General features: G+C 49.6%; 1 protein-coding gene across 1 annotated transcript in view; it reads right to left on the reverse strand.

Annotated features, from left to right (window-relative positions):
• Window positions 1–412: 412 nt before the first annotated feature.
• Window positions 413–13,129, reverse strand: part of ERF (ETS2 repressor factor) — a 216,325-nt gene continuing 203,608 nt past the window's right edge. The window contains exon 4 of the mRNA XM_069640954.1: window positions 413–4,200. Coding sequence (XP_069497055.1) covers window positions 2,912–4,200 — 1,289 coding nt within the window. The 3' untranslated portion in view covers window positions 413–2,911. The remainder of the gene's footprint in view (window positions 4,201–13,129) is intronic.

Below are 13,129 nucleotides of genomic sequence, written 5' to 3' on the forward strand. Positions count from 1 at the left end.
AAAATAAATAAGATTTGTTAGAAAAAAATAACCACATGCATCTTTCAAAAACCTGAAGCTAAATAACAGACCTCCCAACTACAAGAAAAAGGTCAACTAAGACACTGTAGGCACATGGCTAGTTGCAGCATGAGCTTAGGTTTAAGATTGCATGCACAATTTGCAAATTACATGTTCAAGTTAGAGGTTCAGCATAAAATAAAAAGTGCGCGAGTAAAGGGCTGCTGCAGAGCATTTACAATCCAAGGACAAGCACTGGCAATTGAGGGGCCACGAGAACAAAAGACCATGTTCTTTACTCCAACCAAGTCTTCTATTGGTCTTCAAAGCCTCCTCCACTTCAAGAGGCAACCACATAACAGCTTTGTTAGATCGGTCTTTCAAAGAAACATCACTCAATAGCCACACTGAATTAGTTGGAACATTTAAAAAATGTTTTTATTGTTTATAATACATTTGTAAAATGCAGATGACTCCTATGTATATTTACAATATTTTAAGTAAGGCGTATATTTAAAAAATCAAATCACTGGAGCAAGAACTCATTAGACCAGAGCATCCACTCCGTTCCTATTTTTATTGTCCTCAAGAAAAGATTCTGCATAAATTATCACAATCCTCCCGCTGCCCCCTCCACCTTGCAGTGCTGTCCCCAACCAGTGCCAACGTGGCCAGTTTTCCTAGGATTGTATTAGGCCACTGAGAATAAATGTATTTACACCAAGATTGCTTTCCTTGAAAGATATCTTTTCCAGTTTGTTTGATGAGCAGGTCCAACTTTTACTTCCCCCTTAGCAAACTAAATAGTTAAAACGGTGGGAAGATTTGGGTCCAAGAACAGAGCTGTTTGTAGAACAGATCACTGCAGCACTTACTGCATTAAATATGAAGCCCAAAGTCTGATTTTCCAATTCATAATTGGTTGTGGAATAACATCTTTAGTAAAATGTGACTGCAAGTTTACAGATTATTCTGGTGACAACCTAAAAGCTCAAAGTTGAAGTGAAGGAGGATTAGCGAGCGCTCAAGACTTCTTACCCACATGCTCTATCCTGAAGGGTAATACTAACAGGAAAAAAATCTATTTGGGTGCCCACAAACCTACAAAGTGCAGGAGTAAGCACCATAAGATTTGTTTATTTTTTTTAAAAAAACAAAAGCTGGTGTATGATCAGTCTGGGGTGGGGGTCCAAAGGAAAGGGGGCAAAGTCTGCACCAAAAGTGCAGAATTTGGCGATCAACATTTGGCGTTCATGAACTACTTCAAAGGGTTTTAAAAAAAAAAAATCTAAAGAAATTGGTAAGATTGAGCTTACGGTAAACTGCTAATCACACTGAAATGGCTTCAGTGTGAGAATGTCGCCGCCAAGAGTCAACCGAGTAGACAACCATTCCTAATCCTCCCAACCAAGAAATGGCAAGTTAAAAAGGGATCTATTGCACACATTACACACTCGCTGCTCATTAGGCACCAGTGTTTCTCCACCCATTACCAAATAACCCTATTGGACCTTTGAGGTAATTAGTTTCAAGCAACAATCTACACAACTTATATAAGCACTTGATTAGGAGAGGACAGAACCCAAAGTCAGGGAGGACTGTTAAATGTGCACCCTTAGTTTAGATAATTGTGTGTGGAAGGGGTGGGGAAATATGGGGGGTGATAACTAGCCTGGGGTGAACCTTTATGCATATTCATCTAGTAAATGAGGCATGGTCACAGTCTAGGACATGCTCCATCCTACCCTGCACCTTCCCAAGTAGAACTTCTCTGGAATGTCAATCAACAGAAGTACCATAGCACTTCATGTCTGAAGGGACAGATTCAGTTCCAAACCAGCCCTGGTCATGTCACGGTGCGTTATGGAATGCAAACAGGACAGTATGAACCTCCGCGCCCCGAGTTACTTAATGTTGTCACTGTACCATCTGAAGGCTGCCCAACCATATAGAAATCGCGAGAAGCTGCTTGTAAACCCATATGGCACTATTACCTTCAGGGCGATGCCTGGCAAACGGACAGAGGAGCATCACAATGTGCAGATACATGGTTTGTACAAGAATGGGCTAAGATTGCAAAGACGCACAACTTAAATCACAAAAGAAGTGTTCAGTTTCCACCTCAAGATACACGGTGTGATGCACGCACACCCTTTCCAAGAGCCTTCCAGCAACATCTCAATAGTAGTGTTGCAACTCCATGCCAACTCTTAGGAGAACATAACAAGACCAACTTAATACTGGTTTATTCCTCCTGCTTACTCAGGGGTACAGAGTTGATCTCGCTTTTTTTTTTTAAATCTTGGCTTAAGCCAACACGAAAAACGATCAATCTTTCCACCCCATTCAGACAATGACTCATTTCATTATAAAAGTAACCTTCCTTAATTAGGTCAATTTAAAAAACAACAAAAACACCTAGTCACAAGAATCAAATTCATCTCAAATTACATTTTTTTTTACAAGCCAAGTATTCTTTTTTTTAAAAAACAACCCTTTAAAACTTTTACAAAAATGTATATACCTGAATACAGTCTCCAACAAAATTGGGGAAGTGAGGGAACAAAGGAGAAAAAAAAAAAGACAAAAACTAAACTGTAGAGATTTCATACATGGAATATAAAAAAGGTATGGGCAACATATATAAACGAGGACAGCAAAGGGAAGGGGAGACTGGGGGCGGGGGTGGAGGCCTGGCCAGGACCACAAAGCCAGAGGTGTAAAACAGCAAGGTTTAAAAATCCCACAGCACCCACCCTCCCTTCATCCCATCTGAGATTATAAGGCAGCAAAATGTGTTAATTCTCCTTCAGTCTCTTTCAACCTCCATTTGTCAGCAATAAACCTAAACCATATTTTGCCAAAGACCAGACAGACAGTTTTAAGGCCACATGGGCTTAAGGCGCCTGGATTATGAATCCCTGTTTTCCAGGGAGAGTTCGGCTGTAGCTCTCTGGAGGTCTGTGCTGACACGTCGGACTGGGGCATTCTCCTGAGCCGCTTCGCGCTCTGCCTGAACAGCATTACTCAGAGACTGCTTCCGGGCAGGAGAGCATGGTCTGACCTCTGCACCATCTCCACCTCTCACTTTCTTATCGTCTGATTCCTCAGCACAGGCCTCCATCCGCTGATCCTCACTCCAGCGCCTCTTGAAACGCAGTTTCAGAGGGATGCACTTGCCACTCTCCACTTTCTCCTCTGTCTCACGGAGAGCCTCAGCCCCTCCCTTTTCCCATGTGCCAGCATGAGACTCATCTTCCCTCTTTAACAAGGGAGGTCTTTGATCAAGAACCGCCGGCAAGGGAGGTGGAGGAGTCTTGAACACCTCCTCATCACTGTCACTAATATCAGTCACCTCCACAGTGAGCTCCTCATCTGAGTCAATGTCTGATATAGGCTCCACCTTGATCTGCGGTAGACCAGAGGACAGACTGGTGCTGGCAAACTCAGATGAGTGGAAACAACTGCTACTACCAGCGCCGTCCATTTGGCTCATTCCTTGCTTATCCCGGTTTCGTCTACCGAGTGGCGGAGGTTGCAATTTAAATTTGAATGGAGCATTGTCTTCAGCAGGCAGTTGCAGGGGTAGGGGTTTCTCTGGGCGCTGAGGTTGGGGCACCACAATGCTGGGATAATGCAAGAAGGCTCGGGGGCTTAGGTGGTAGTTGTAGACACTTTGATGGTGAGCTTGGAGGTATCGTTTCATGTCGTCTGCGTTGAAGGAGAAATGGCTGCCACCAGGATACATAGGACTCAAGGTTGGCGATGGTGTATAGTTCATGTGGGTGGGTGTCATTGGAAGAGCTGGGGAAAGCTGGGGTGGGAGGAGACCACCTGGAGCACCCATTGGTGAGACAGGGAAAGGGCTTAATGGATCAGGGACTCTGGAACGGGGATACATCCTGAAGATGTTCTCATGTGCCATGCGAGCATGAGATGGGAGCGGCGGTCCCCGGAAAGAGTTCATTTCAACACTTCTCCTCTGCTCTTCGGCTATGCCCTCCTCCACTTCAGAGTTGGCTGATGTTCCATCGCTGCAGTCACTAACGGAACCGCGCCCTAGACGCCGGGCCACAGATGAGAACATTGGCGAGCGCAGATCTTCATTGGGAGACATGATATCGGAGGGTGTGGAAGGTGGAAAACGGAAATGGGTCCCTCCAGAAGGCACTGGTGGAGCACTCTGTGGGATAGGTCCACCTGAAGAAAAAAAAAACAGGAAAGGTTTAGATCAAACAGCCAGTTACATTTTTGTCCTTTGTCAAAACTAAACATTTGTCGCAGAAAACATCCTATGTGCAGGGTGGACCCTTAAAGTTGTTGGCCTAGTAGTTTCACTGTATTTCACAAAAGTTAAACGTTGACATGTCGCATGTAAAACTTCATACCAAACTGTACAAAGTGTTAGTTCAAATGTGGGCCACCCTGGAATTAATGAAACCCAAATTTGCTTAAAGCATTCATGAATAGTGAACAAACATGCCATCTCAGTGATTCAGTAAGATTGAGGAAAAGTGTTAGTCAAATCAAGTGTAGCGTACTTCAATTAATTGTTTAATCAGTTATATTTTGAGAAATGTATGCACCTTGACACTGTGCTTGCAGTATGGCGACAGGAATACAATGTTGGGACTGAAGGGGATTGGCAGATCACACTTGTAGCAGATACTGTAGACCATTGTATTTCCTCTATGGAACATTTTATTGCAGAGTTTACAACTCTGGATCTCAAGAAGCTTGATAGCATGCACCACCCCCTCAAACACTTGGTGGAGTTAAGAGCACAAAACGACAGCCAGTTGCTCAACACCTCCCACAGAGAAACCAAGGGCCAGATTACAGAAGCTTTGCACTGGTGCAAGTGCAAGGCTTGCATGGTATTAGCACTAGAGCAAAGTTTGCCCCATTTCTGAAAACCCATGTACGTATTAGAAAACCATTGCACCATGACAAGTGCAGTCTGACATGGTCTAAGCACCAAAGCAAAAATTGCCCTACTGCAAAAAAAGATACATTTTCACTGTATTTTTGCACCAGGGCAAAGTGTGCCCTAGTGCCATACGGAATGGTATCAGCACTAGGGCAAACTTTGCTTCAGTGCAATAATGCGTCGAAAATGTATCTTTCTTGCACTAAGACAATTTTTGCCTTGGTGCTTATAAGATGCCAGACTGCACTTGTCATGGTGCAATGGTTTTCTAATATGTACAAGTGTTTTCAGAAATAGGGCAAGCTTTGCCCTAGTGCCAATACCGTGCAACTTTGCACTTGCACCAGTCCAAAGTTTCTGTAATCTGGCCCCAAGTATCAAAAGACCACGAGAAACATCCCCTCAATGGATTAAACTTAAGCAGGGCACAGGATACCACAAACCCCAATGAAAGGTTGCTTGGTCAACATTCTACTCTTTGAGCAGAGGGCTATGCAGTGCCAACCGGGCCACCCTGCCCCCCCCCCCCAACCCCATCACTTCCAAAACTAGATTAGTAAAACACTCTTCCCTTCCGGTTTGTAGCTGTGCACACCAGGTTACAAGCACAGAGAAGAACAAGTTACTTTCTTACCTGGTAACGTTCTTTCGATGGGATGGTCCGACGACGTATTCCATATCTATGACAGTAATCACCACAGCTGTGCTGCTTCGGAAACTTTTTCGGCGTCTGCGTCCTGCGTCGATGACGTCGATGCGCCGCCGTCGAGGACCTCCTCCGACGTCCGACGTCATCCGATGTGATAAGTAGGACGCACGACGCCAGTAGCCTCAGTTGTAGTTTTTTCCCCCAGAACGTGTGACAATAGTCAACTGCCAGTCCGACACAAAGCCTTGCGGAACGTAAGCTGCAAACGCAACAGAAATTCTGCAGCGGTGAAGGCAGGGCGGGAGCGATATGGAATACGTCGTCGGACCATCCCATCGAAAGAACGTTACCAGGTAAGAAAGTAACTTGTTCTTCGAGGGGATTGGGTCCTCCGACGTATTCCATATCTATGACAGACTCCCAAAGCAGTACCAAATCAAGGAGGAGGGAAAGAATTTAGAAACAAAATTTAGAATAGCCAATCAAATAGCAGAGCAAAGGACCGCCTTGCCAAAGGCCAGATCCTGCCCTCTGATGGAATCGAGGGAATAATGCCGCACAAATGTATGCACTGAAGCCCAGGTGGCAGCATCACAGATGTTGCGAATAGGAACACCCCTCTGCAGGGCAGTAGATGCAGCCAAGCCCCTGGTAGAATGGGCCCGCAAGCCAGCCGGAGGGTCCTTGCCCGCCAAGCGGTAACACTCCGAGATGGCCAAAACAATCCAGCGGGACAAAGTCTGTTTCGTCACAGCTTGCCCCAAGCGCTTACCAGCGTAACCAATAAAGAGTTGATCGTCCACTCTGACCCGGGACATGCGAGAAACATAAAAGCTCAAAGCTCTCCTAGGATCAAGCCTATGGAGCCTCTCCTCTTCCTTACCAGGATGCGGAGGAGGATAGAATGCCGGAAGAACAATCTTCTGGGCCAAATGAAATTCCGTCACTACCTTCGGAAGAAAAGAAGGACGAACTCGAAGGACAACCCTGTCCTTGTGAAATACAGTGAAGGGTGGCTTAACAGAAAGTGCCTGTAACTCACTCACTCTGCGAGCGGAAGTAACCGCAACTAAAAACACAGTTTTCAAAGTCAACAGCCTCAAAGGGCAAGAATGTAACGGCTCAAACGGAGCACCCATAAGAAACCTAAGAACAAGGTTCAAATCCCAACCGGGCACCAGGAAAGGCGACGGAGGGAACACATTAGTGAGCCCTTTCAGAAACTGTGAAATTAAAGGGATTTTAAAGTAAGAACATACTTCAGATGAGCGCTTAAAGATGGACAGCGCCGCCAGGTAACCCTTAACGGTACCCACTTGCAAGCCCCTGTGGGCCAAAGAAAGCAAAAAGGACAGAACCATGGGGATGTCACATGCAAAAGGATCCACATTCTGAACTCTGCACCAGTCGCAGAACTTACGCCAACGGTACAGAGACTTAGTTGCGGGCCTTCGGGCCGAAAGCAACACCTCCATCACGTCTTCAGGGAGGTCCCAATCCTTATACCTCAACCTTTCAGAAGCCAAGCGTGAAGGTTGAGGGATCCGACCTCTGGATGGAGAACCTGACCCCCCTCCCGTGAGAGCAGATCGTCTCGGTAGGGAAGACGACGTGGAGGGCAGATGGACAAGTCGAGAAGGTCCGGGTACCACGTCCTCCGAGCCCACGCCGGAGCAATGAGGATCATCCGGGAACCGAACTTCCGTAACCTCCGCAGCACTTGCGGGATGACGGGGACCGGAGGAAACGCGTACAGCAGCGGGAACGACCACTCCACCACGAACGCGTCTCCTAAGGCTCCTTTTGGAGGAAATTCCCGCGAGCAAAACCTTTCGCACTTCCGGTTGACACTGGAGGCAAAGAGATCCACTTGAGGGGTCCCCCAAAGGGCGAAGATCTCCAGGAGAATCTCCTGAGCCAACTCCCACTCGTGAGAGATCGTGCTCTGCCTGCTCAGAGCGTCCGCCGTCACGTTCTCGACTCCGGCCAGATGAACTGCCGAGATCGAAACTTCCTGCTGGATGGCCAAGAACTCGAGCTGCATCGCCTCCCTGCACAGAGGAAGTGACCCTGCCCCCCCCTTTTTGTTGAGGTAGTGCATGGCCACTGTGTTGTCCGTCAGGATCAGGACATTCTTCCCTCGCACAGTCGGCAGAAAAGCCCTCAGGGCTAGCCTGACGGCCCTCAGCTCCAACAGATTGATATGGAGTCTGGACTCCGACGGAGACCAACGACCGCTGACTGTCAGCCCGTTGGCATGAGCTCCCCATCCCGTGAGGGATGCATCCGACACGATCGTCACCTCCGGCCAGGGAAGCCAAAACGGAGCCCCCTTCATCAAGTTGCCTTCGACGGCCCACCACAGAAGGTCCCGGGCGACCGAGGGCGGCACCTGAATCGGGTCCGACATCCTGCCGGAGGACTGCGACCATTGCATCTTGAGTGCCCACTGCAAAGATCTCATTCGCAGGCGAGCCTCTGGCACCAGAAGAATGCAGGATGCCATGAGGCCGAGCAACCTCAAGAACTCGAACGCTGGGAGCGTCTGGGCATGCTGAAACTTGCGCACCATCTGCTGAATGTGAAGAGCCCTCACCTGGGGAGGAAAACACTGCCCCAGGGAAGTGTCGAGCACTGCTCCGATGTACTGGAGCCTCTGCGTTGGCGTCAAATGGGACTTCTTTAAATTGAGGGAGAAGCCCAGCCTGTGAAGGGAGTGGCAGGCGACGGACAGATGATCCAGGACCTGCTCGGGAGAGCTCCCCCTGATCAACCAATCGTCCAGGTAGGGGTAGACGTGAATCCCCCCTTGCCTGAGATGCGCTGCCACCACCACCATGAGCTTGGTGAAAACCCTCGGGGCGGAGGTCAAACCGAACGGCAGGACCCGAAACTGAAAGTGCGAGTCGCCAACCGCGAACCTCAGGTACTTCTTGTGCTTGGGATGGATCGGCACATGGAAGTAAGCATCCTTGAGGTCGAGTGACACCAACCAGTCCTGAAGCTGAAGGGCCTGGAGGACTTGAGAGAGAGTAACCATCTTGAACTTGTCCTTCCTGAGGAGTTTGTTCAAACCGCGCAAGTCCATGATGGGTCTCAATCCCCCGTCTTTCTTGGAAATCAAAAAATAAGGGGAATACCATCCCTTGTTCCTCTCCGCTACAGGCACCAGTTCTATGGCGCCTTTCTCCAGCAGGGCTTGAATTTCCTGCGCAAGGAGCGGATCCGGACACTTCAAAGAGAGGTTCCCCGGTGGATTGTCGCGAGGCCTGTGCCGAAAGGGAAGACAGTAGCCGTGGGTTATGATCTCCAGAACCCACACATCCGAAGTAATGGCACGCCACTCTACAAGATGCTGCGCCAGCCTTCCCCCAACCGGCGAACCATGGGACAAGGCCTCATGACTGAGTAGGAGCGGCTGCGGCGTTACCTGAGGGCAAAGAGGCAACTGCCCGAGCGGCCTTGGCACCACGGGTACCCTGTCGTCCACCTCTGGTACCCCTGCGTTGGCCCCTTTGACTGCCAGCTCCTCTCGCTCTACCAAAGGACGAGTAATAGCGAAAGGAGCCACCCCTCCACTGCTGTCCCCTAGGACGAAAAGGAGGAGGTTGGCGAACTGCAGCGCCCAACGACTTCGCTGCAGCTTTTGAGGTCTGCAAACTCTCAAGGCTCTCGTCAGCCTTGCTGCCAAAAAGATGTTCACCATCAAAGGGCATGTTGAGGAGCCGGGACTGCACATCAGGAGCAAACCCCGACTTCCGCAACCACGCAAACCTGCGTATCACGGTGCTCGCCGCCATGGACCTACTGACGCATTCAGCTAAGTCCAAACCCGACTGAACGGACTCACACATGGCATCCTTACCATCCTGGACCAAAGCAAGGAAACCATCCCGTTCGTCCCCTTCGGGAATATGTTCAGCCGCTAACGCAACACAGTTCCACAGAGTGTGCGTGAAACGTGACAAGGCACAAATGGAGTTGGCCGCCTGAAGCGCCATACCACCAGAAGAAAACACCTTCTTCGCCCAGCCATCAAAACGTTTGTCGTCCCTATCAGGAGGGATGGTAGGGTACGACGCCTGCTTTGCCGGGGCCGTGGCCGCCTGCACCACCAAACTTTCCGGAGTGGGGTGCCTGGTCAAGTAGCAGGGGTCGCCACTGGCTGGACGGTATTTCCGCGACAAGGATCTGCCCACTGCCGGGAGACTCTCCGGAGCAGTCCAAGCCGCCGCCACCCTACGCTGTAAAGCCATATGGAATGGCAGAACCGGGTCAGATGGGGGACCAACATCAAGGATGTCCGTCAGATCATCCTGCACAAACTCCCCTGGGGGAGCAGACCATCCCAGATACTCAGACACCCTAGCCATAAGGCGCCGGTATGAGGAATCGGCATGGGAGCCAGGCTCAGGCCGACCAAATTCCACCTCCGGAGAGGTGTCCAGACCACTAGCATCATGCAGCGACTGCCTCAAATCGTCAAATTGACTATGGCCCGAGACAATGTCATCCGGCACCTGATCAGGAACCAGGCCAACCGAATCCTCATCCGCCTCCGAAATATAATCCAAGTGGTGGAAAGGCACCTGAGAGTGCCTGCTCTTAGCCAGAGCCTTCCTAGGGGGTACACCCGAGACACGGGGCACCTCCGACACGAAAGGCGTCGATGGCGTCGAGCGAATCGGCGCCGCCGTCGAGAAAACCGGCAACGGCGCCGAGAGGATCGGCAACGGCGCCGAGAGGATCGGCGTCGAGGAAATCGGCGTCGACGTCAGATGCAGCGCCTCCAATATCGGCGGCGTCGACACAGCCCTCGAAGCCGGAGCCCCGAGCGTGTCCCTCGACGACCTGAACGTCGACGGCTTCGACGACTTCCTCGGAGCCGGAGCTTCGAGAAAGCCTGTCGACGCCCTCGACGCCTCAGACGTCGATGTCTTCCTCGAAGACATCACAGGTGCACACGGTCTCGATCGCGTCGAGGACCGGGACCTGGAACGGGTACGGCGAGAACGAGCCTCCTTGTCCGAACGGGACCTCTCCCGTGACTCGTGCCGACCACTCTTGCGAACGGCGTCTCTCGACCTCACACGGCCGACCCCACTCGGGGGCGTGGACGGTTGAGTACCCTGCGACTCAAGAATCGCCAACATTTTCTTCCCGAAGGAAGCCCATTCCTCCGGCGTCGCACGGCTGGTGGGATAACCGACGTGCCGGGCAGAGTCCTCGGAAGAGGACCTGGAAGGCGACCGGTGACGGCGCTTCCGAGAACGCCTCGAAGAGGCAGAGGAGTGGCGAGACCGACTCCTAGAAGAAGACCGACGAGACCTCCGACGATGACGCGGAGAGTCACCCCTCGAATCATCCGTCGAAAGCCCCGCCGACTTCGACTTCCGGGGCTTGGACACCCGACCTACCGACAATTTCTTCTTACGTTCGCGTAAGGCCTTGGAAGTGAGCGACAGGCAGTCGACACAGTCATCCGTGTCGTGGGCCTCCCCGAGGCACCAGAGGCAGGCGTCGTGCGAGTCAGTCACCGACATCTTGGACCCACACACCCCGCACTTCTTGAAGTCCGGACGCGGGGTTGAAGACGAAGTGGAAGACATCGCTGCGAAGGAATATTCACAAACGAACAGGCTCGAAGAACCAGAAAGAACAGAACTCCAAAGAGTCGAGGCTAGAACCGAGAAACACGAAGCAACACGTTCGCGGAAAAAACGGAACTGAGGCTACTGGCGTCGTGCGTCCTACTTATCACATCGGATGACGTCGGAGGAGGTCCTCGACGGCGGCGCATCGACGTCATCGACGCAGGACGCAGACGCCGAAAAAGTTTCCGAAGCAGCACAGCTGTGGTGATTACTGTCATAGATATGGAATACGTCGGAGGACCCAATCCCCTCGAATGAATGTTCTCTGTGCCATTTCGCTTGTAGACTAGAAGAACATGGTTAGTTTGGGGCTTACAGCTAGATTTGAGTCCCCAGGCTAATGGGTGCCATGCAAACATTAACATTTTGTGGAGCATGTATAAATAATTGGTGTACCTCCATAAAATCAATGTACAAATGAATACAAAAGATAAAGTTTTAGTTTGCATCTTCTGTGGACATTAGTTTTTCAGCATGCAGTTTACTTTCTCCTTGTTCTTCAGTAGTCGTTTGTGTTTAATGGCCAATTGTTACTGAGGCGCTGCTTTTAATTTATGCTCATCAAATCTATATTTTTAGGCCTGTAATCCAGAGATTAAAATGCATTACTCCCAAAATTAGGGGTTTTTAAAACAAAACTGGAAAATAACGTTTCGTTTCATCTGGTACAATTCCGTTTGATCACAGAACGGTTGTGCCCATGGCCTAACAGACCCTTCCTAGCACATAATCGCATCATCGGTCACAAAGTTGGTTATAGATCCACCCACCAACCAACCCCACCTAAAGACACACACAGAAGTTACTCGACTGCTGCCAACTTTCTTCTAGAGTTTTGATCTTTACACTAAACAAACGTTACAAACCTGTAGAGGCTAAAATTAGGAAGTGGCAATTCCCTCCTAAAACTGTCAGATGGCAACCTGCGTTGGGCTAGTGCAAGCTGCATGATTACACATGCAACATGCTCACACATGCAACATGCTCAGTTTCATCTAAAAAAGGGATAGGTCACTAAACCTAATCCTTTGTGGAGTAGCACTTCTTACTAGAAATATCGACTATCCCTACAACTGATCCGTTAACACAGTAAGGTTTCCAGTTATTGTGAAGGATGAATACAAATGTGCAACAGAAGAACTTTGTGGGTGCACATGAAGTCGATTAGGTGGTCTCATTCAGGAAGCCACTGTTTAACAAGCATGCACAGCAGTGATAGGAGTGTCCTTTGATAAGTGCTAATTAAGGCAGCATGAAGATAGAGACATGCTCGGCAAGATGGGTTCTGGAAGGCAGATGTGCCACCAGGTATGCAATGTTTCCAGTGGGGTGAAGACTAGTGTAACACCAGTTTCCCAGAACGATATGTGGTGTTAGATACTGCAATGTTACACTAGGACCAGTGTTCACAAGGTCATACAAGTTATTAAGCAGCCAGGGGCCAGCTTGTTCAACAGCCATTTTGTGAACCCATAAATCTTTCAAAGGGAGCAAGTTGCTTTGTAGTTTTGTAAATCTTGAGCATGTGGTAAAGAGGTTAATGTTTAGGTGTTTGGAGTGGCTGCATCCAAAAAGCACCAGTAAAGTATTTCTGCCTAGAGCATGCTTTCAACAAACCTGGGAGTTCTGCCAAAAGGGGGAGCCTGCTCTCCTCCTCCCCTAGCCCCCCTACCTCCCCCCAATGTTGCAAACGCTTTGCAGGAGTGAGGTTCCTTTGCCAGGTAGAAGATGGGTAATCTTCTACTGGATAGGTCAACTCCCAAGAGCCCACCCCCTTATTCTCCTTCAAATTGGTAGTTTGCAACCATGCCAATTGTGGCCGTGGTTGTTGCTGTAACCAACTGCCAACTGTTGCAAATACTAGTTGGTAAAGCCCAAATACTTGCATTGTGCAAC

The sequence above is a fragment of the Ambystoma mexicanum genome, chromosome 1q (genome assembly GCF_040938575.1).
Source record: "Ambystoma mexicanum isolate Mex_15411 chromosome 1q, UKY_AmexF1_1, whole genome shotgun sequence".
Lineage (NCBI taxonomy): Eukaryota > Metazoa > Chordata > Amphibia > Caudata > Ambystomatidae > Ambystoma > Ambystoma mexicanum.